Genomic DNA, 23461 nt, shown 5'->3' with positions numbered 1-23461 from the left:
AAACTCTCTTTCCCTGCTACTTTTCTGCTTTGCCTGTCTCCAACATCTTTAATTTGTCCACCAGATACTTTTTTATCATTTTGCCTGCTTCTTTTCTCACTGCTTGTCATGGAGCAGTCAGCTACGCTCTCAGGCTCTGTGTGGCAGCGGCCATGTGTTGGCTTTGAAGTGCTCCATGCATCTTGTTTGAATATTAAGTAGCTACATGCAGTCCGTGTCCCCCCGTTGCCTAGCACGTGGCTGGTGCACAGTTGGTGGAAGCTGCACCAGAGCAGTCTGCTGCGTGCTCCCCTGGGGAGAGGCAGGGAGAGAGCAAGCAGCCTGTAATGGATATTACCTGCACTGCCTAGCACGCTGCTGGGAGGCAGCTGGGTATTACAGTAACAAGGGTGGCATGTGAAACCTGCTTGGAGCAAGAGATGTGAAAGCCAGTAAATGGAAATTGTTGTTGTTTAGGATCCCGTTGGGAAGAGGGAACTTCTGCTTTTCTTAACGAAGACATGAGGCATAGCAATAATATGACACTGCATCGTTATTGGCAGTGTGTTTTTCATGTGGTGCCATCTACCATAGAAATGATATTTTGACTGACCCTTAATTCTTTTTTGTTTGTTTGTTTTTAATGCTTTTTGTGGTACTTTAAAACTCCAGTCACTAGTGCTTCTTTCTTGGTGGCTGAATGCTGCTGATTTATGCGTTGAGAGGATTCTGATACGGAGTACCTGTCACTTATCTTGTTTAGCTTTAGTCTGCTTATTGTGCTGATAAACCTTTCATGGGAAACAATTGAAGTAGTGATGTTTGACTGTTGGTTATTTCCAGTTTAGCTGCAAAATGCTCCTCTGTTTTGTGCGTATCATTCATATGAAATACTGACTCTGGCATATGGATACTCTTCTCGCATACATTTTTTTTAGATCCAAGTGAGTCCTTACTCTTTGTCTGATTTCTGTATCGTATAATAAATATATGGTGAGTATTCAGAAAGGCTGGCTTTGCTCTTATTATCTTAATCTCTTCAATCTCCTTCCCTATTGGAGAGTAAGAGACTCCTCTAGAGGGCGGTTCAGAGCAGGATCCTAATTATAGCCACCTTGAATCACCTGTTGAAGATCTTCTCTCTTTCCATTGCACATATATTTAAAACATGGGGAAATGAGATACACCAGGTGTAGTTAGTGTTTGTGTACCTCTCTTGAGACTCCTCCTACAGTCTCCCAGATTTTAGTGAAACTTCTACAATCCGGCTAAACTACAGAATGCATCTGAATCAAAAAGCCAACAACAAAACCAGTCTTTCCTAAGAACAGTGGTGTTATTTTCTCTGCTACAATTGGTAGGAGAAATCGAATGCTTTTATCCATTCACCTGCCTTCCCCTGGCACAGTCATCTCCCTAAAACCTCTGCTTTCTTCTATTTCATGCTACAGAGTTCCCTTTCTGACATATGTCTTTCTGTTCCAAAACACAGCTAAAAGTAAAATCTTTAATATCTGCTTCTCAGTTTTTGCAGACGTGATACACTTTACTAGAGTGATGGCTTCCAGAGACATCTTATCTAGTAAAGAGAAACCGCAGACAAATTACATGGAGAATTACCTCACTGCATTTCCTTTGGGCTCTCTTGCTCAGTCTTGATTTTGTTACAAGAAACCCAAGTGTAGTAACATTTTAACCTCTTTTATATGGTTTGACCATAATGGGTGGGGTAGCTGTTGTTGCACAATTTTCCATCTTCAGGTGACTGGTGGAGTGGCTGTTGGACAGTATCATTGCTTTCTTTGCACTCCATCCTTGTATCTTCACTTACCCTTCATAGCACCTCTTGCTGGTCTGTAAGAAATTAAGGCGTTTTTGAAGTATCTTAACTTCAAGTGTTAAATTTCATTCCTTAGAAACTTCCCTCTTATGGCAAAGCATATGTACCTAGGCTGAAAAGTGACAGCTTGAAAAGCCCCACGTTGTGTGTGGGAGCAACCCAGTTCATGGCTATGGAGGAGCCATTTCCTCAGCACAGACAAGGAGAGGGAGCTCTTGGGGTGGGACTTGGACAAGAAAGAGCCATTCCTGATAGGAATGTGAATTCCCACTTAATTAAGCCTCCTCACTGTCCACAAGAAAAATAGACTGCTAGCTGGCAATGTCTCATCTCTTGTTGGTTCTTACTGTGTTTGAACTCTTTCAGTTCCTTTAAAGCAAAGCCTTCCTATGGTTTATAAAGGGATGCTTTAAATCATCTTTTAAAATCAAGGGCTGCCTCTGTGTATGGCAGTCTGGATTCTGGAGTTTGCAGGGGCAATGGAGATATTTTCCTTGAAAAGAAAAAAGTGAATACATTTATAAAGAGATTTCTTACATTTTTGTCACCTCTCAGTGACTGCAGAAATTGTATGTTTTTTTCTTGTCTGTTTAAAAAGTGTGAGATATCAGAGAAATATTGCAGCCATGCTGAAAAGACACTTTTAATTGAATGTCTACCATGCAGAAGTTGATGTAGAAACATCAGGAAAAACTTGAGAATGGAGATAGTGGTACATCACAATTGCAGGCATAAAGGAAGAAGAAAAAACTGGGAGCAGTCTGTGACATCAAAGACTTTGTTGTTGAATGATTTAAAAAAAAAAAAAAAAAAGGCAAACACCACTACAGTCTTTCACTGCTGTCTCTTGATAGATTTAGTGCAACACAAACACTGTTGAGTAAGGTGTGGTGGCTCTCCAGGTGATGCATGGCTTCCCAGCCCTCCTCCTCCGAGGCTGAAGGTTGGGGAACAGCTCAGTCTGGGATTGGGACTGACCTGGAGGGGCCCTAATTTGTTGAACTGCATTTGTTTAGTGCTGCTAACAGTGTCGGGTCCTCAGTTTTTGGTAGTTTTTTTTTATCTACCAGAAGCTGTCTTTACTGTTTTCTTCTACCTGTTTGCCCACAGACTTGGAAGGTGTATAAAGGACGAGAAAGATGCTGCCCACTGAGAACTTTGCTCTTGGAATACGCTATTCTCCCAATACTGGGTGCAGTTTTTGCTGCCGGGGGTCAGCATTCAGGAGATGCAGCAAATTCAAGTCCATTGGTAATTAGGGGGACGAACAGTGCAAAGTCACTCATCCGTGAGGGGTAGGTTTTTGATGTTTTGGCACGTCTGAATAGTCAGGTGCTGTTGGAATCAGCAGCTGCTGCAAAGTTGTGGGTGTTACGAGATGGAAACCATTGACTGCAGCACTGATTATCTAAACAGCTCTTTTGTATGCTGGTAGCAATGGAATTTCTCTTCCTTCCATTTTCTGGGTGACTTATTATCAAGTATGACAGCTTGTCATGTGTGATCATCGTCACATCAGTCCTGTGAGAACGGGAACTCTTCCGAATACCTTCCTTCCTTTCATGTACAGGGTGAAGTGCAGGTTCAAATAAGAGCTAGGGCTTGCCTATACTTGTTGCGCTCGGCTGTGGAGCCGTGGTACGGCCCTTCAAAGAGGCAGCCTGCAGGGCATTGACGAGGTGCTATAAGTGTCTGTTCCGTAACCAAAAAGAGGAACATTTTGCTCCCCTCCGGAATGTATGGCTCAGTGACAGACTGTTCGGGAGGGGATTTCAGAAGCTAAAGTTACTCTGCATGCGGTGACAATGATAAAATTGTGTGGTTAAGGGAAATGGTATTTAACTGATTATCTGTTGTTCCTTTAAACTGTTCAGTTAAATGGAAACACTTTACACTGACCTGTGTGTTGGTTAGCAAGAGTTTGCCTCACAAATCTCTGTTAGAGAGCGTCGCATGTGTAAGCATTAGTACGCATCCGGTGGGTTGATTCTGGGGCTTTTTAACTTATTTTTCAAATGCAGGTGACCTTGCAAGCTAGACTTTGATGTGAAAACTAACAATATTGTGTGTTAAGCATTACTGTTTTTATGGTTTCCACACCCTGTGTGCCCAGTACAGAGAACAGGGAAAGGTGATACAATGACCACAGTAAATTTAAGTGGATTTAAACAGGTGAATCAAAGAAAACAGGCAGTTGTTCGTATAGCACCAGGTTATGGCTTAGTGTGCAGTGGAATGGGGTCTAGATGTCCACGTAGAGCTCCAGGCAGTTGGTGTAGGTGTAGAAGGGGTGAGATAAGTTTGAGACTTGTCAGTGGTTGGGTGAGGAAAAGTGGTTGTGAGCAATATTATCGGAAATTCAGCCAGGAGATGGTGTTTAAAGCACAGATGTGAGAGGATTTGAAGTCCCCCAAGAGAATTCTAAGGAGTGTTCAGAAGTAGGAGAGCTAAGAAACTGTGTTTTGAGTAACCAAGTCACCAATGCTGTTGAAAGCAGCAAAGAGCAGAGCTAATGAGGACTGATAATTGGCCCAAAACTTAGGGAAGGAAATGGCCAGAGGGGGATTAGCAAAGGGAAGTTCTGTGGCCAATTTCATTCATGTAGTCAAGGAATAAGTTGATGCAAAACTCACTGGTATCAACATGTTGATATAACAGAGTTCTGTTTTAGCTCTAAAGAGACCGTTTTAAGGAACTGAAAGAAAGAAGAAAACTTCAGTGGTAGGCTTAATGATATGTAGTGAAAATGAGGGCAATTAGTGGAACAGTTTTTGTTCTGTACTTTAAGAACAGTATTTAAAGACATGCTTGAAAGCTGATGGAAGAAACCCAGGCAAACACTGGAGATGAGCAAGCCCAAAGATAAAGCAACTAATAGCGAGAATTTGGAGGTGGAAGTGTCCCAGTCATCTAGCCTTTGCATCAGTACCTGCCCTAGAAAGCAGTTATTTGAGTAACTTGCCATACTGCCTTGTATTGGAAAGGTTGACATTCAGCAGGCATTACCTTAAAGATTCAAATGCTTTAAATACCTTTCCCTGATTGGAAACAGGTCTGTATCTCTTTTTTTCCTACAGTGTAATAACGAAAATGATTGAGATAATCCTGAGTGATATGGCTGAAACAATTTATTGTGACGAGATTCCCAGAGTCAGCACGCAGAAGGTGTCTTTGTGATCCCAAAGCACAGCATGTGTTCTCCTGGGAATATGCAGCCATTTCATATTCTTAAACAACTCGATTAGGAAATGAGAATTGACAGCTGGCTGACAATTGTGGTGCCCTTTGTCTCTGCTGTCACTTGTGAACCCTGTCTTAAGTGGTTTAATTGTGGCCTGTAGGCTCCCCACAAGCAATGAAATGATGCACAGTTAATAGATTTCAGGACACTTTGTTGATGTAGCTACTCTGTAAAGTCTACAGAAATACTCAGAGATCAATATAAACCTAGTATTTTACTACTAAAATAAACCTTACGCCTATCTTAAGGTTGGGTATTGTAAGTTCTGAAGACATCTATGTTGTTTTGAAGTAGTTTGATAACGAGTGCATTAGTTTTAATGTTTGCTTGTTTAAGTACCTTTTGTTTGATTTTGGTCTTAAATTTTAAGATGAATTTGTTTTTTAAAGCTGTTACATGTTCTGCCCTTTTTAATATTTGCATTTAAAGCTCATATTTTGCCTTCAACAGGTCTAGAAGTTTGTGCTTCTGGTTTCATAAAATAAAACTTCTATAATAACCACTTCAGGGATCACATTTCATGTTGCTTTCTGAAATAAATATTCACCTTGAATTCCTTTACAGTTAATATTTGAATTGCGCGTTCCTTTATCTACCTTGTTTGAAATACGACATTTCTTTGATTTCTTTTAGGGACTCAACAGCCTATGGCACAACATGCTTCAGAGAAAGAGGCTTTGGAGAAGATTAAAATAGAAATCGAGGAGGAGCTAAAACGTCTCGATGAAGAGATCTTGGAAGGTGCTGTTCAGATTTTCCCATTTCACTTGAGACTTTCTGTACCATATAATAGTGGCTAATTTATAGCAGGTACTCTAGTTACAGATATATTTGGATGGGTTGAGTATCTTCTCCCCTCCTCACCCCAGCTAGCATTTCTACCCATTGTCACATGAAGTAAAATAGTTAAATGTTATGGTGTAGAGTGGTGGAGTCTAGCCAAAGCAAGCGATTGAACTGCATTTAATAGGCTGCTATAAATAATGAAATGTAAGCAGCCCTCAAAGCTGCTCCAGTTGATGGCAGAAGGGAAAACATACTCAAGCAGCTAACGTTCAGGGTGTGTGGACTTGAACCATCAGATTTCTCACTTCCACCAGTTTTATTTTTTGTGACGTGCTTTGATCAATAGATGTGGCTTTTATGGGACTCCCAGCAAGGGATAATTTGGAAATAATATTTGCTTTGCATGTGTGTTTCAGACTGGAAATACAAAGTAAAAAGACTCTAGGTCTGTTTTTTGTTCATCCATATAGACCTTTATGAGAAATTCTAAACAGTGAAGGGAAAGGTTGTATGAACAGCATATGGTTTTTAGAAGTGATGCTGTAGTACTGCTGCAGATGAGCAAATTTTGCCACAGAAAAAAGGGTCTCTTGGTGCTCCATCAGGGTTGGCTTAAAAATTAGCTTATAATTGAGAACAGTTGCACAGTCAGGTAACTTGCTGGTTTAGATACAGTTGTGAGATAAGAGCTAGAGGGGGAAATGTAGCTTAAAGGCATCTGTAGTTTTTAAGTACCACTTCCAGCATATATTTGGAACATACTTGTTTTACTAAATTTTCTTCATAGCATACTTTGACTATGGAGTTGTGATTTCTTCCTTCATTACGTGAATTGTGTTTAACTATTGGGATGAGAAATTTGAGATTGTTGTTGTTGTTACATGCGTTTACTCATTTTATTTTGTATGCTTTTTCTTTCAGCATTTACCACTACAGGATTTGACTGCCACACTTCCCCAGTGTTCAGTCCTGCCAATCCAGAGAGCTCAATAGAAGATTGCCTGGCTCATTTGGGGGAGAAAGTGTCCCAGGAAATGAAAGAGCATCTGCACAAAGCATTGGAGATCTTGCTTAGCAAGTGAGTTTCCATTTCCTTTTTGTAAGGGAAGGTGTTTCCAGTTCTGCATTGTGACTGATGCTGAAATGCTGAAGACGGGACTACATTTTGTATTGCATTTCTTTCTTTTTCAGTATCCCTTTATCTGCTTGGTTTCTTGTTTTGTGTTGTGATGTGTGAATACTTCTTTGTGCTATTGTTTGAACAAATGTGAATTCTGAAAGGTTTCTGAACTTCTATCATTGAACTGAAGAGACTAGTTTAAGTAGTTTGAGTTGCTGGTGAAGCTAGCAGTTGAGAGCTGCCAATTGCCATTGCCAACTAAATGAATGATGTGCGGTGGAAAATTAGCTTGTCTTACCTAATAGTTAAGAGCAGAGCTAGAAGTTTGATTATTTTCTGACCCAAGATGAGTGAGAGAGTTTCCCTGAAGGGAAGGTAGGTAGATACTTCATGGCTGCCATTCAGGACACACATCTGAAGCAATTGTAGCTCCCTGGGCTAACTGTGGTACGTTAGGAGCTGTCCTTCCAGATTAAGCTTATTGTTTAAATAGCACACGGTACTTGGCATACTAGCGTCTCAATTAATGTCTTCAGTAAATTAGTAAAATGGCATTGGTTGCTTGTTTTTCTAATATGAATGACTAGTCTGATTTTAGTGGAGTCACTTCTGGCTTTTATGAATGACCTCCAAAGTGTATTTGTAGAGTGCTCAAGTTGCAAAGTGTTACTTTGCGGACACTTATACATGCAGTTGTGAAGACAGCATTAGCAAATAGCAATCTGAATCTGTTCTGTGGATTGGTTTAATAAATATGGCTCTAAGGAAGCTGGGAATCACTGTAAGCCTTAGATACCAGCATCTAGCAAAAAATTCTGATCTCATAGGAAGGGCTTAAGCATTCCATGCGGGCTTTGAAGAGGCATCTCACCTTCCCATGAAGTTAATACCCTTTATGGCAGACTTCTGAGGGATTATGAATGTGGAAGTTGTTTCTTCTGAGCATCAGGAAGTGCTTTTTTCTTGTTCCATTGCTCAGTCACCCTGACAGGTTTCCCAGAGAGTATGTGGAGCATCTGTCCTTGGAGATACTCAAAAGCTGCCTGGGCATGGTCCTGGGAAACCTGTTGTAGGAGATTCAGCTTGAGCAAGGAGGTTGGACCCTTCCAACCCTGGAGAAGGTCCCTTCCAGCCTCAGCCATTCTGTGAGCCTGCGATTCCTGAACTAGCTTGTCTTCTTGTAGAAACTATAACAGTTGTTGACTTTCTATGACTGTTTTTATTTAAGACTGATGAACTCCAACCTGGATTTGATATCAAAGGCCCTGTGTAACATCTGGCCAGACAGACGGAGGCAGCTGTCTCTTCTATCAGTTATCCACAGGAAAAATAGTTTGGCAATTCACCATTTAGCTTTCAGAAATAAATACATATACTGTCTGCTTCCCTATGCAGGTCTCATAGGGTCAAACAGTAAGTTCAGTGTTGTGTAAACTAAAAATTATTTAACCACAGAAAATACTATGTAGGGTACAAACTTCTCCCTAAGTCGCAAAAGATGTTCCTCCAAAAGTGACAGAAGCTTATCTGCCTGTACAGGCCAGGCATTTGTCCTGTGTGACCTTAGAAACTTGTACTTAGTATTTTATAAAGAGATAAAGGTTTGCAAAATACCTTACTGTACACTTAAAAAAAAACAAAAACAAAACAAACAAAAAAAAAACAAAAAAAAAACAAAAAAAAACCAACATACTGGCAACAAGTTGGAAAATCAGCAGTAAGCCTTGCAACCTCTCTGTTTTGTGTATCTAAATTAAAAAATAAGTGTTTAAAGTTTTAAGGTCTTATACGTTGTAGATAATGGGGTATTGACCATTGTAGGTATTGGTTCCTTCTAGGTTGATCTCTTTGGAGAGTTCCTGAGATGAGGCCTTTGAAAATGAAGTGGTTATGTGGCCGGTTGTAGCCTGGTGTTCTAGGCTTCTTGTATTTTCTATAGGAAAACTTTGTCATTTTCTTTTTGTCATTTTCTTCGTGTGTGTGTATATATAAACACACACACCCATGAAAATGGGGTGACATGCATGCCTTTTTATAAGGTGAACCAGAACTGCTGTTTAATCCCTTGATAATATCCTTCCTCCAGCTGTTGTTGCTCTTCTCATCCTACTGATTCATTTGGATTTGCATTCCAAAGGAACTAATACCAAGGGAGTTAAGAGAATGCACTTAAAATGACAAACCCAAATTATATTTCCCTCAGCGTGCTTTAATTCTGTTCTTTCACTCGTGTTTCCTACAGTAGTGTTATTTGGCACAATGCTTATTTATTTTGCTTATATTTGGTGTTTTCCTCTCCTCTTACATGCACATAGACAAGTATCTTTGTGTTACAATATAGCAAGGCTACTAAATTGTGACAGATTCTTAAATTTCAGTAAGCAGTTACAGTTTCTTCTGTGCAACACCAGCTACCACTTTCTCCCTGAAGCCAAAGTTTAAATTTGTCTGCTATCAAGGTCTGGCTTCGGGACAACTGCTTTTGAAAGATTGTATTTTCTGTTGTCACTTGTCAGGAAGTCTTCATTGTTACTGACTGTAAGATATTATTAGATCTTGGAAGAAAGAATATGGAAGAGAGGGGAATTTTATCGTCTGAATTCAGAGAGGTAGAGATGTGATAATTCTAAAATGGGAAGTCTTGTTGAGATGTCTACTAAAATAAAATGAATTTTTTTTTGATCGAAAGTACTGTTCCTTGCAACTAGAAGCTTGAACTTTAAATAATGTTAACACTGTTAAGCATATGTTGGTTGTTTGTAGTCTCTACTATTTATGAAAATTTTACTCTGCATTGACCTCCATCTCACAGTTGAATTTCATAGTGATTTTTTTATCTTCAAATTCTTAGATTATAAAAAACAATCTTCAAGAGATCTGAAATATTGTCTGCATGTCAGAGAACTAACTTTTCTAATGTCCTTCAATTTGTAGACTATTAAATTCTTATAAAATTCACCTAACCGATTATTTGAAATTGTGTACCTGGGATAAGGTGGTATCTTTCTTTCCTTGTCTGGTGATGGTGTTTTATGCCCTGAAATATGAGTCTTATTTGCTCTTGAAAATTATTTGCTTTATATATGTGAAAATATTTCATTCTCTGGAAACTGAGAGTTTTATTTTATTCTTGTTCTTTTGTTTCCTTTTATAACTTTCAGTGTTGATTTAACTTCTGCAGGCCAGTGACATACCAAGAATATCGAGAGCGCACACAAGAGACAGCTGCTCATGCCAGTGGATGGAACAAGGTACCAAATAAGTGACTTTCACTTTGATATCTCTTGTGTCAGTTGCTCAGAAAACATGAGGGTGTGCATACCTGGTTTCAGGAGTTGTCTCAAATGACATGAAGCTTCATTGTAGAACAGCATGCAAATTTGTAAGTGAACTGTCTTGTAATAGTTTTAATGTAAAATGAGTAGAATTACTGTCCCCAAAATTCATCTTTCATTAACCGTTCAAATTTGTAATCTTAATCATTCTCTGACAGGTTCAGTGTGCATCAGAAAAATAATAAATATTTACAAATTTAATCATAAATTGAGTGTTTAAAATTTATTCTTAAATTTTAAGTGTGTTTTTCCTATTTTAATTTTTTAAAATAAATATTTTACCTCCTTAACTAGATTTCCCTGCATACTTTAGAAACTGATCATCTAAGCAAGGGCGTGGGGCACTTTTAAAGCAGTTTGTTAATGTTTCTTGACAAGTTACTGCCCATGGCTATGTCAATTATAATTGGTGTGTTTGCTTTTGGTTTATTGTTTTATGACTCATAGCATTTTAGCTTAAATAACCATGAAATCTGATTATCAAGAAGGTTCTTTAAGATGGGTATGTTTTTCTTTTCAGTTGGTGAAAACTATAAATGGGCATAAAGCTAGACATTATGGCTCAGATGGCCAGGGGGAGATGGATGGAGATTTATTCTCTACTGTGTCTCCATGTGCGGTTGGTACACAGCTGTTGCAGCTATAGCACTGGGTAGATTGATCATCCATATTGGGAGTTTTATGATTCAGTTTTATGATTCCTCCATTGCTGCTACATTTGTGCAGCCTTTGTGATTAATGGGTTTTGGTTCCCATTAGCTTTTGATTGAGAATATCAGTCAGACGTTGTCTTTTGCCATCGTCTTGACTTACCCATAATACTTGTTGCTACAAAACTTTTAGTCCACAAGCAAAACAGAATGGAATTTTTGTGTAATAATACAGCATCCATTGATATTGTTTTTGTGGTAGCTTGATACTTCAGGAATGCCTGGTAGTTCCTTTAATAATACTTGTTTTGTGAGGTGGAATACACTTGTATTGGTTTCGTTTCCTTTTAAATTCCTTTATCGTCTTAACCAGCATCATATTTTGTAACAAAAGAGATCTAGGTATCTCTCCTCCAACTTCAGTCTAACTTAATTTTCACTCTAAGAAGAAGCTGTTTGCAAAATAATTTTTTAAAGTAGCTATAAATAGACACACAGTGTTAGGTCTAATTAGCAGACATGCAGCAAAATGAGGCCGTGCTGGCCTCAGGTTCATGAAGGATTTGTATTTAAATTGGCTATGAGAAGACTCTTCTGCTCCTGCAAATCTACTCATAGATTTCTGTAAGAACAAAGGACTGTGGGAAGCAGTGAAGATATGCCCAGTACTTTAAGAGCGGAAAGGCAAATTAATAAGAATAGCAGTTTACAATGAATAAAGTGTTTTCCGTGCTAAATATACTTAGTAGTTAAATATATTAAATGTACTTTATAATGAAAACCCCAAGAGAAAGCAAATACAATACTCCATAGATAGCTCTTTAACAGGTTAGTTTCTTGACACTTCCTCAGGTTTTCCATAAAGATGTCTCTTACTGAATTTGGTTTTATCAGTTTGCTAAGAATGATGAAGGCTTTCCACCATCGCTCTAATGAGAAGTATTGCTGAATTGAAGCTTAGGTTCTTTGATGACTAACTGTGTAAGTTAAGAAAACATACAACAAGCTGAGCTAGCTAAACGGAATAGTAAATCACTCCCTGTTACATGCTGTGGCCATCACACATCCTTAATTGCTTGGGTGGAGCAGAAATTGGAAAGACACAGCAATTGTCAGATATGACGGGTTAAAAATGTCAAAGTGCTTTCCCACAGACAGACTTTTGGCTGGTATATCTGTGATCAAGGCTTGTGGTTTGATCCAGACTAGAAGAAATAAAATTACTAAATCTAATTGATTAAATATATTTTAAGTTTCAGGTAAGCTGCATCTCTTGTGCTCAGTAGTGGCACCTCATGCAACCTCACGCAGCAAGATGTTCTTCTTACTTTTAGTATCATATAAGTTAATATATAAGATCTCACTTCAAATTTCTGAGTCCTTGCTGTTGAAGGGCAAGTTCCTTGGTCCCTTTTAGCAACCTGGACATGGGTGAGGAGCTCAAGTCGGAATGAACTGTTTTTCTATTCTGATTTCACCTTTGACACGTTATCAGATCCATCTTGTGTGTATGTATGTATAGGTATCTATTATATATGTGTATATATAAAAGCTCCACCTATTTAATATGTTGAATGAGATGAGCTCAGAGAGCCTCACTGATCCCCTAATGGTGCAGCACTTCTGTGGCACAAAGCAGACTCAAAGCAGTCTTTGTAAATCTTGCTTGAAGTTAGGTGTATGTGAGACACAGGTAAGCATACAATGCTGGGTAGGTATTGGATTAAAATAGTGAAGTTAGCTGGTTGCAAGTTAATGTGGACAAAGGCTTGATCTGTCTCTTTTACAGTTGGCAAGGTATCAATTTTTTAGTCACTCCAGTTTTCACAGAACCTGTTCATTGTGCAGACATAAGCAGAAAGAAGACACTTCTAAATGTAGCTGGTATTTTTTCCATTTGTAAATGTGGACCTTTTCTGGAGTGCAGTGGTATGTTTGAACTGCTGAAGAGATGTGATTAACTTACAAGGGATGGAATGTAAAAGAATGTTTTCTGTTACTAAAACATCAATGTTCATGTGAATACGAAAATATTGCCAGGTAAACAAATGCATGGGAACATCAGTTCTTCCACTAACATCCCACAGAAGCAAAGTTTACCTGTAGATATTTGAAGTGCTGGTTCTCAGTAAAGGAATTCCAGGAGAAAAAAATATTTCATGTATTTCTCAGAAATTGTGATGTGAGAATAATAGCTACGATGGATCCTGTAAAGAAAAGGATAAGGCTCTCTTTAAAACGAAACCAAATTAAAAACATCCCAAGCTTAAACAGGGTATTATTTTTGTAATGAATATATTTTAAAATCTGGCAACAAAATATTTCTTTGTTTTTTATGCTATGCTTAAAAATTAATATTATGTAAATACTCCAAAAGTACTTAATCCTACTATTGTGCATCAGATAAAAGAATAACAAACACTGATATTTAGAGTCAACTGAACTAGTAGGTTATCTTAATAGTTATCTTAGTAGTTATCTTAATGTTCCATTTTTACTGATTAATGGGAGCTAAAACAAAGCTAAAAAGCTAAAGCAATAAAACAAAAATGTAAGAACTAATCATGTAAAGAATTAAGTGATTTTTTGTAATAGTAAAAAGATACACAGGAATGGCAATTACTTTCAATATAACTTAAGAATTAAAAAAATCTTCGAGATCTCTCTTCAGAATTGTAATATTGTAGTGTGGGATTGCAATAGTATAACTGGCAGAAATCTTTCATATACACAATCAAATCTTCTGATCATAAAGTATTTTTATTTTAATTATTCCTTAGAAGTTTCTCACCTCAACTGTTTTCTGCCATGCTCTGCTTGATACTGTATTTGTTTTCTTTAGTCAAAGTAAAAAAGGTCCCTCTTACTCCTTTCGGTGCGCAATGCTGGTGGAACAAATTGCAGTTGCTTTGAATTTTTAAGGCTGTATTTTTACTTAGGTCTAGTTTAAATCTCATCACCATGCACGTAGTTACATCTAAGTACAAAAAGTTGTTGCTAGCCTTAATGGAAGTACTGTGAACTTGTTTTCTTTCATGAATTTGGGTTAGTTTTGTGCAAACCTGGTCCTGCTCCTACTGATCTAAAAGGTAGAAGTCTGTAATTTCAGTGGGAAAGGAAAACCAGGCTGTTTGTTGGTCTGCATGGAACTGAATGTCAGCATCTGAATTAGGTCTTAAGAGTAAGGGACCAGCAAGACATGCTAAATTTGGGAGGAGTAGATGGATTAGGTGTTTAAACTGGCATAGGAAGAAAGCAATAATTTGAATTCACTCAATTTCTTAAGCAGCTTTTTTGTCTTTGTTTCTCCTCCCTTGATCTTAAAGTAAATGTCAAATATTTTGAGATGGAAATGTTCATCTTGTTGTAGAATTCTGAGGGTGTGTTCAAAGCCTTCAAAAGATACCTAGTCTTGACATATATTTTTTTTTCTTTAATCCAAAAAGACTTCAATTTCCTCTGACACTTATCTCACCTTGACCTGTTCCTTATGCCTGTGCATGTAACTGTGAGTTTGCATCTTTTCTGCTTCTGGGCTGAGATTAATTACAAGAAACTCAAAAAACCACAAGACTTTTAAAATTCAAGCAGCATCTCATTTCTAGTTAAGTGAATGAAGTGTTTACTGTTGTTCCCAGAAGAACAGTAATATAATCTGTTTTTCATAGTATTGGACTCTATCTGTTTTTAATCAACTAGAACACTTTAAATTTACCAGACTGCAGGCATTTTTAAGGCCCTTCCTGTTCTTAGTGGTCCATCTGAGTCTGACTTCACCATGGATTAAGTACAAATTTCAAACCCAGCCTCCTTTTCCTATGCTTCTTCCTCCAGCTGTGCTGCCTAAGGTGTGATTTTTGGGAATAGTAAGAGAGAATATTTACAGAAAAGATCAGGCTAAAGGAGGGCAAGACTGGGAAAGAAAGGAGGCATTTAGAGTTCAAACTGTACAATAGTATTAACCTGTATCCACCTTGCGTGGGCAGGAAACAGTGGTCTGATTTGCACAGTGTTCTAATGACCTTCTTCAGCCTTTACAGAGAAGTGCAATGCAGTTGTCATAAACTCGATGCAGTAAAATTAATATTTATCTTTCTCTTGTGTTATAGTAGTTTTTTTCAGATGCTAATGACTTCAATTCATACCAGTTTTTCCTGAACTTGCCAGAGTACTGCATATAAACATTGCCCAGAGGGCCACTTGCTTGTTCTAGGAGAATAAACTTAGAGTTTAAAAGTTCACCTGCATGTTGTTTAGGCAAACAAAACCATAATTTCAGAAGGAAGTGTCTAGAACTATGTTATATAAAAGAGGTGAGTTCACAGATTACTGCATTTTCCAGAGCAATTCACATTTGGGTTAAGGCTGAACATTCAGTTATAGTTGGAAGGAGAAATAGGAGTAGGAACAGAGGCAGGGAATTCTGTACGTGGTAGATTTGGCACAGGAGAGAGAGTTTAAACATAGAGAGGAGTATGTGTTTATCACTTCAACAATGCCTGTAATGTTATGCTGCTGTGGGGAGTTCATAGAATAATGGAATATACAGAGTTGAAAGGGACCCACAAGGATCATGAAGTCCAACTCTTGGCCCTCACACAAGACCATCAAAAAAACAGACTGAGACTGCTGTCCAAATGCTTCTTGAGCTCCGGCTGGCTCAGTGCTGTGACCACTGCCCTGGGGAGCCTGTCCCAGTGCCCGACCACCCTCTGGGTGCAGAACCTTTCCCTAACCCTCAGCCTGACCCTCCCCTGTCCCAGCTCCATGCCGTTCCCTCGGGTCCTGTCGCTGTCCCCAGAGAGCAGAGCTCAGCGCCTGCCCCTCCGCTCCCCTCGTGGAGCTGCAGGCCGCCATGAGGCCTCTCCTCAGCCTGCTCTGCTCGGGGCTGAGCAAACCAAGGGACCTCAGCTGCTTCTCATATGTCTTGCCCTCTAGACTCTCACCACCTCTGTAGTCCTTCTTTGGACACTCACTAATAGTTTTATGCCTTTCTTATATTGTGGTGCCCCAGACTACAAATTGCTCTTGAGATGAGGCTGCTGCAGAGCAGGACAATCCCTTTCCTCGACCAGCCAGCGATGCCATGCCAGATGCACCTCAGGATGCAGTTGGCCCTTTTGGCTGCCACAGCACACCGCTGACTTGTGTTCAAGTTGCAGTCAGCCAGAACCCCCAGATCCCCTAAAATTGAGCCCTGGGGAACCCCACTAGTGATTGCCCACCAGCCTGATGTAACCTCACTTATTATAACCCATTAAGCCCAAGCTTCTGTCCAGTCAAAAAGCAGAGCATCAACTTCTAAAGAGTTTGTCTAGCACAGTGCATCTATTAAAGGATGTATGTGAATTTATTGTTTGAATACATTTTTCATGTGTATCCCTTCAAACTACCTATAATGCTGCATTTTTTTTTTTACTTCTGAAGTAGTAAGTTCTGGACCCATTGTGGTTCTTTACCTGAATCTCATGTTGGGGAAACATGGGGCTCAAGAAATGACTGCAGTACTGTTCTGTGAAATTCCCAAGTTACACTGTGGTGTTTTGCTTGTTAGATTTCCTACTGTTTTGTATTGTATTTCTATCTCTTGTCTTCATAAAAACGAAGTGTATAGTCTCCGATAACTCTGAACTTGTAGATCCAGACCTTTTCCATAGACCACATGAGTTCTTCATTTTACCTACACAATAGTATTGATAAGGCTTTCTGTATTTATTCATAATTTTTTATTTATTTTTTTTTTGTTTAAGGTCTTGGTACCCCTGGTTCTGCTACAGCAATTCCTTATGGAGTTAACCAGAAGAGGCCAGGAACCATTGAGTGCACTTGTGAACTTTGGGGTGACATATCTAGAAGACTATTCTGCAGACTATATCATTCAACAAGGAGGATGGGTAAGAAAACAGTTTAATTTCCATATTTTTGTTCAAAGCTTATTTCTAAGTGTAATACTGGTCTTAATAGTAGAAAAGCTATTTGTACTTAAAGCAGAAAGCTAAGAGGAATTGCTCGTGCTAAGCCTGTGGGAGAAGGGATGCCTGAAAAGGGAGAAAAAATTCAGGAGGTCAGGACCATATACTTGGAAAGAGATGCTGGGCAGTAATGTATTTTACCTCTCTGCCCCAAGGCATAATTGACTTTTACCTGTTCATTATTAATGTTGGTATTGAAGACCTATGTGATCGGACCCCACATTTTCTCCAGCTGGTCTGTTTCAGTTCTTGCATGTCTGGTGTTTTGGACTGTTGTTGAAATAGCAGATGTCCTCAGGAGTAAAATAATAACTATTTTTCATACACTTTGTTAATATGCTAATGGTTGAGCTTTTGTTTGAATGCTCTTTCCTGTTAATATACATACAGAATTACATGTACATGCAAAGACTGGTAGTAAAAGAGATACAGTGCCTGAGAGGGTCATCTTTTTAATCTTGTCTTCATGCTACAGTGACTGCTGGAAATGTTATTTTTTTTCTCCTCTTAAATTTCAAAGGGTTTTTAGCAGATGAGTAATTGGGGAGCATGTAGTACAGAAAGGTCAGTAGGTTCTTATTTATTATTATTTATTATTTAATAGCTAATGCATATTGGATTTTATATAGGACCAAGCAAAATTGCTTTGTGCTGCATTTCCTTATGGAAGTCTTAAATTCATGATAACCAATAGTCCTGAGTCATGGCATACTGAGCAAGATACATCAAAAAAAGTATCAGTTAATTCACAGGTGATGAGCTGGGTCTTGAAGGTAGAGCTGTGGTAAAGGATGCTGATCTTTAGATTACTGTGTTTGGGAAGGATACCAGATTTGAATGGGATTAATCTGGGATTAGGGAAATGCAAGTTGATTTATTGTAAAAAGAAAAGCTATTCAGTAAAACCTGGTGATTAAAAAGTGCTAGTAGGAAAAATCTCATTCAAAGGACTTCTCAGATTTCAGGACGTTACCTGAATTTTTCTTTAGCAGTAGTTCCAGAATTTCTGTATTTCTGCACCTACCTAAATCCTTTCACTTCCTGGCAATTGTGGATAATGGTTTTCAAAACCTCGGGGGGAAGGGGGGGAGGGTTGTTTGTCTTTAATGGACAGAAACATTGAACAGCATGCATCCAAATGACCTTAGGTCACTTGATAAATGCATTTCCATTTCAAAGTCTTTGCATCACAGGCAAGGCCCTTACTTACAACTTTAAGAGGGGGTGGATGATAGAGCTGTTTTGCCTTATTTTTTTTTCTTTTTTCAAAACCTCAGAAAAGACTGTGGTCTGTTTTCTGTCCCCTATTTGAGGCCTGCTATAAACATACTTAATACAGCGCAAAGCCTCTGAAAACAAGCGGCTTTTCAGCATGGCCTCCGAGGGAGGGGGGTGTGCTTTGTGTTTGTGTGACTGTGCATGTACGTACAGGTCTGGGTAGTCAGTGTTTAATGGGCTACGAACTTGTCTGTATACATCCACTCAGGCATAAAATCAGACTGACATAAGCGGTACAGCAAACAAGCCAGAGCTATTTTTGAAACAGCAGAAGAGGCGAGGAAAGAGGCAAGGTGACAAAAATCCTTTCCAACTGAGTTAGTGTAGCTGCGCTAACCCTTTGTGAGTTGCTGTGGGGCTGGGGCTGGGGGACCTGCTTTGCTTGTGGTGCTACTGGGAATGGTATCCTGGGGACAGCAATGCTGAGAGCAGGGAGTGGAAGATATTTGTGTTTTCGGGATGGGTTTGGGAGAGCCACATGGCAGGCTGTTAGCTATCACCCAAGTGTTTTGCATTTTTTAAGATAAGCATCTGCCACAGGAGTGCGGTGTGCCAGATCAAGCTATCAGTAATGCTTTGTTAGAGCCACGGGTGATCTATAAACCTAGGAGTCTCCAGTGAATTACACTGTTAGGACAGTAAGAGATTGGGGTTTTATGTTGTTCCAGAGTGGTGTGCAGATAAGTTTTTCCTGCAGCTGGCAAGAGCTCTTTATTTAGAACTGAAAAGATACCGTAACAGCTTATCTGGTGTTCTGTGGATCAGCAGCAGAGGAGAGCTTTATGGGAGCCTGTTTTTCAGTGCTAGACCTGAATAAAACCTGTAGCCTTTAAGGCTCTGTCTATTCCCTTGGCACTGTATGATTTGGGATCCTCCTTGGTGTTCGGATTGAAACCTACCTTTGCGAGAAGAAAAGTAGTCAGTTGGAAGAGCAGGGGCTAGATGAGCCCTTCCTCTGTTCGAACTGCTGTTCTGTGGAGTCAACGCTGCATGGTGTTGCATCATGCAGCGGGACCACTTGCTGCGTAACGCTGTGCTGCTGCTGTACAGCACGTAGGGCTCCGGAGATTCTGCCTCTCTGCAAGGCTTCAAACTAATTTGTGGGCTTGGGTGTCTTGTAGGGCTGGGAAAGCATCTGATAGAGGACAGTAGACAACAACAATTAGAAGCAAAATTGCTAGCTCAAGGGAATAAAGGTGAAGAAATTGGATAGTGAGGCAATGTATTTTAGGAAATCAGCACAGCTTGTGAGGAATGGGGAATTGGGGATACTAAACTAAAGGTAGCACCTCTAAGGTGCGAAGTAACTTCTGGATTTTTTTTTTAATCTCTTTTCTGTCGAGATGTGGTGATGAGATATGAGTTGAACAATGAATGTTCCCATTCTTCCTTCAAATTTTAATTCTGTTAGCTGTTAATGGTGGAGTGGGACTGGGTTGTAACAGTTGGTGGGAGAATCACTGTCATATTTGTGCATGTGAAAGTGTGCATCATATTTTGATGCTATCAAAATGCGTGTGTTGGTGCCCTTCCTCTTAGTCTATTGTACTGCTCTAGGGTAAAAGTCTTCCGAGGAGGGATGTCTGCCTTCAGCGCATTGCATGCTGTGTTTGGATGCAGCTGGCATGGAAATGTCTGTGTATGAAGAGTTGAAATGACTATTCCATCTAGTTTACAGTCTCATAGCTTGCAGCTACTTGCAAACCTGAGTTTGGAAGACTTTAGGAAAGCAAGGGAATCTTGCTTTCTTCTGGATGGGCTCCCTCTCTCACTAACTGCAGTGATGGGTTTTGCTGCAGCTCTTACATTTACTCTGCTTGACTTTAAATTTGAGAACGATCTCTCACTGGAGCAAAAAGCACGTTTGGCGGTTCACGTGCTCTGAATAGCTACATGTGAGAATGCACATCTCTTCTTCTGATTCTGTTCTGAACCCAAACAGTCACGCTAGGATCTTGTTTCCGTATTGTTTTGAAGCATCACAAGCCCTTTCCCAGTCAGATTTGGCAGTAATTTCATTCTACTTCCCAAAGGCAATGTTAGGGCTCAACAAACTGACATGCAGTGTACACGCTCTCCCCTCCCCTCCCCTCTCCTCCTGTCTCCTCCCTTCCCCTCCTCTTACTTCCCCTCCCTTTTCCCTCTGCCTGACTTCTCCAGGGCTGAATGTTGCTGCATCAGAAGCAATTCTTGATCTCCTGGAGAAGTGCACAGTAAGGCCAGTCAGTTGGTAAGGATTTTTTTTTTCCTCTTCCTTTCCCATCCCTCCTCCTAAGTAATTGATTTCTTCTCAAGCTCTGCATATTCTGATTTCAGTGGTTAGATTTCATCTGTCTGGGGATGTCTGTAAAAGGGAAAAAGTATAAGATTACTCAGAAGCTAGGTGGTGGTTCTTTTTTTCTCGGATTCACTCTCATGTTACAAGCCCATCTGCTTTTCGTATCGTTGAAAGGGGTGAAATAAATGTATGCAGTTAGTGTTTATCAGGAATCAGTAACCTTCCTTCTCTCAGTAGGAGGCTTGTGTTTGTATTTATGACCATAGCTGAAATCGACTCTGCCTTCTCAGGGTTCGTGTCTTATGATGTTCAGAGCTGGATTTGAAATTAACTAGTCATTTGCCCGTGTTGGAGAGGATAAAGTAAACTTCCTTAAAGCATGCTTAGTGTTTACAGTTCCTTATCTCAGCTTCAGAAGGGCTGTTCTTTATCTCCAGTGTTTTGGTTTGGGCTTTTCTGCTCTTTCTGACATTTTCTTTGCTGCTGTTCGTTGAATAATGTACGTACTAGAGTCTGTTAACAATCTGGAGAAAAAAGATAAAGAGGCACTTGTCATCCCGGGCAAGCAAGGCAGGCAGTGTGCGCAACTGGAGATTAAAATCTTCTGCAGCAGCCCAGGTGTCTGCCTCCAGAATGACAATGCAAAAATAGACAGACTTGCTACACTAGGGGAAAGATAAGTAAGTTTAATACGGTAGCGGTGCAAGAAAGGGGAATCTAATTAAAGAAGTTCTATAAAGGAGTTTTCCTTTCAAAATAATTATACTTTGTATGTCATGGAAAATGGCAATGAAATATCCACTTTTTTTGTATGGAACTTCTTTAGTACAGTAATAGATTATTTATTTTGTTTTAGGCACTGTGGCTGAAGGAAAAGGAACTTAAATGGTGAATGACTGAGCAACTAGATCTCCTTTCATTTTGTCCTTCAACAACTTCAGATCGGTCTTTCTAAGGAAATGGTCTCTAAATTAATGAATTTACTTCAATTTTCACTGCTATAACTAAAACCTAATAGGGTGTTGCTTTGGAATTGCCACTCTGCAGGTAGCAGAGGTTATGCCGGAGGACAGGGGAATCAATAGGATCACTTCTGAAGGGTGTTCTAGTCAAACAGGCATTGAAGGGGTAGGAGCAATGGCTTTAATATCAGCGTGATTTGATTTGGTTCAGATTAACAATGCATTCTTTTTTTCCCATTCTTGTCTTTTAATAGAAAGTTTAAGTCAGACAGTCCTATTTGTGGATTCTGCTGGTTTTTTTCTTGGCTCCACCTATCTCAAGCTTCATAAAGATGAATGCTACAGTGAGTGACTGGGGGATTTTTATTATTTTGGAACTATTTTGGATCTGGGTGTTGCGAGCTGCCCTTCTCTAATAATCCATTTCTCTGAAGGACGAGCACGGTGATGCTGTTAATCTGAATTCAGAAGGGATCCGAAGAGGCATAGCACAGCTCTGAATGCAGAGGCAGGGTGCAGTCTGTCCACCGAGTTGTTGGCAGGGGTGGGGGTGAAGCTGCACCGACGCTGCAGGCACAGCCTTTCCTGCTCAGCCCTCGGCACGGACGGCACTTCAGCGGTTCGGCAGCGTATGGCTACTCCTCTGTCACAGCAGAAATCATATGACAGATGTACTCCCAGCTCTGGGGAAATGTGTTACTGCAGGAAACTTGCTTATTTCCTCAGGGGGAGATCTTTTGGGATTCCTGGATGCAGGCCAGTTCATAATTCATTGCCTCCTGTTTTTCAGTCACTAGATTATAAGCACAAAAGTGTTTAATGGGTTCCTAGTACTTTTTTTCATTGCTGTGACAAGGAAAGAAATGTCTGAGTCTCATTTGTCTCTGACAGATTATGTTACAAGGTAAAGTTCACTACTCAAGCCCAAGAAACTTCTAGCTGTGCTGTGTTTTGAATTTCTTATTGTAAATATTGCTCTTCTGGAATGTTCCACTTTCCGTCAGCATTTCCTCCTGTATTTCAGGGTGTTGCCTTGGGGATTTACATGGAACCACAGAAAGGTTTGGGTTGGAAGGGACCTTAAAGACCATCTGGTTCCACCCCCCTGCCATGGGCAGGGACACCTCCCCCAGCCCAGGCTGCCCAAGGCCCCATCAACCTGGCCTTGAGCACCTCCAGGGATGGGGCACCCACAGCTTCTCTGGGCAGCCTGTGCCAGTGCCTCACCGCCCTCAAGTGAAGCATGTCTTCATTATACCTAATCTAATTCTACCCTCTTTTAGTTTAAAGACACTCTCCCTGTCCTGTCACTGCACTCCCTGACCAAGAGTCCCTCCCCAGCTCTCCTGCAGGCCCCTTTAGGCACTGGCAGGCCGCTGTAAGGTCTCCCCAGCGCCTTCCCTTCTCCAGGCTGAACACCCCCAGCTCCCTCAGCCTGTCCCCAGAGGAGAGGTGCTCCAGCCCTCTGATCAGCCTCGTGGCCTCCTCTGGGCCCACTCCCACAGGTCCCTGTCCTGGTGCTGGGGGCCCCAGGGCTGGACGCAGGGCTCCAGGTGGGGCCGAGCAGAGCAGAGGGGCAGAATCCCCTCCCTGCCCTGCTGGCCTCGCTGCTTTGATGCCGCCCAGGGTACGGTCGGCTTTCTGGGCTGCAAGGGCACATTGACAGCTCACAGCGAGCTTTTCTTCCACCAGCACCCTCAGGTCCTTCTCCTCAGGGCTGCTCTCAGTCCATTTTATGTGAGTCTGTTCAGTTGCAGGAGAAAAAAGATTCAGGCAGCATATATTTACTTTTTTTTTTTTTTTTTTACTTATTTACTTTTTTTCTGCCAGAAGGTGGCACTCCTCTCTGACTGGTGTACAGAAGTTTTGACTTTTCTAGACAAAATCAAGATCTAGGGTGTATGGCTGGCTCATTTGGCCGTATAGCTTTTTTTTTGTGTCTGTGTCATTAGATATTAATTTTGAATGAGTTGCCTATTCAAATCATCCCTCGTGTGAACAGCTAGCTGTTACCTGCCTG

The 23461-nt window shown here is 40.3% G+C and overlaps 1 protein-coding gene across 1 annotated transcript in view; it reads left to right on the top strand.

The window, feature by feature from the left end:
- The window catches only part of BCL2L13 (BCL2 like 13), a 39733-nt gene that overhangs the window by 5654 nt on the left and 10618 nt on the right, over positions 1 to 23461 (top strand). Inside the window, exons 3-6 of the mRNA XM_082762651.1 lie at positions 5694 to 5801; positions 6768 to 6924; positions 10148 to 10217; positions 16702 to 16845. Coding sequence (XP_082618777.1) covers positions 5694 to 5801; positions 6768 to 6924; positions 10148 to 10217; positions 16702 to 16845 — 479 coding nt within the window. The remainder of the gene's footprint in view (positions 1 to 5693; positions 5802 to 6767; positions 6925 to 10147; positions 10218 to 16701; positions 16846 to 23461) is intronic.

This window comes from Aythya marila (genome assembly GCF_965140915.1).
Source record: "Aythya marila genome assembly, chromosome: 1".
NCBI classification, from domain to species: Eukaryota; Metazoa; Chordata; class Aves; order Anseriformes; family Anatidae; genus Aythya; species Aythya marila.
This window is presented reverse-complemented; position numbering and strand designations above follow the sequence as displayed.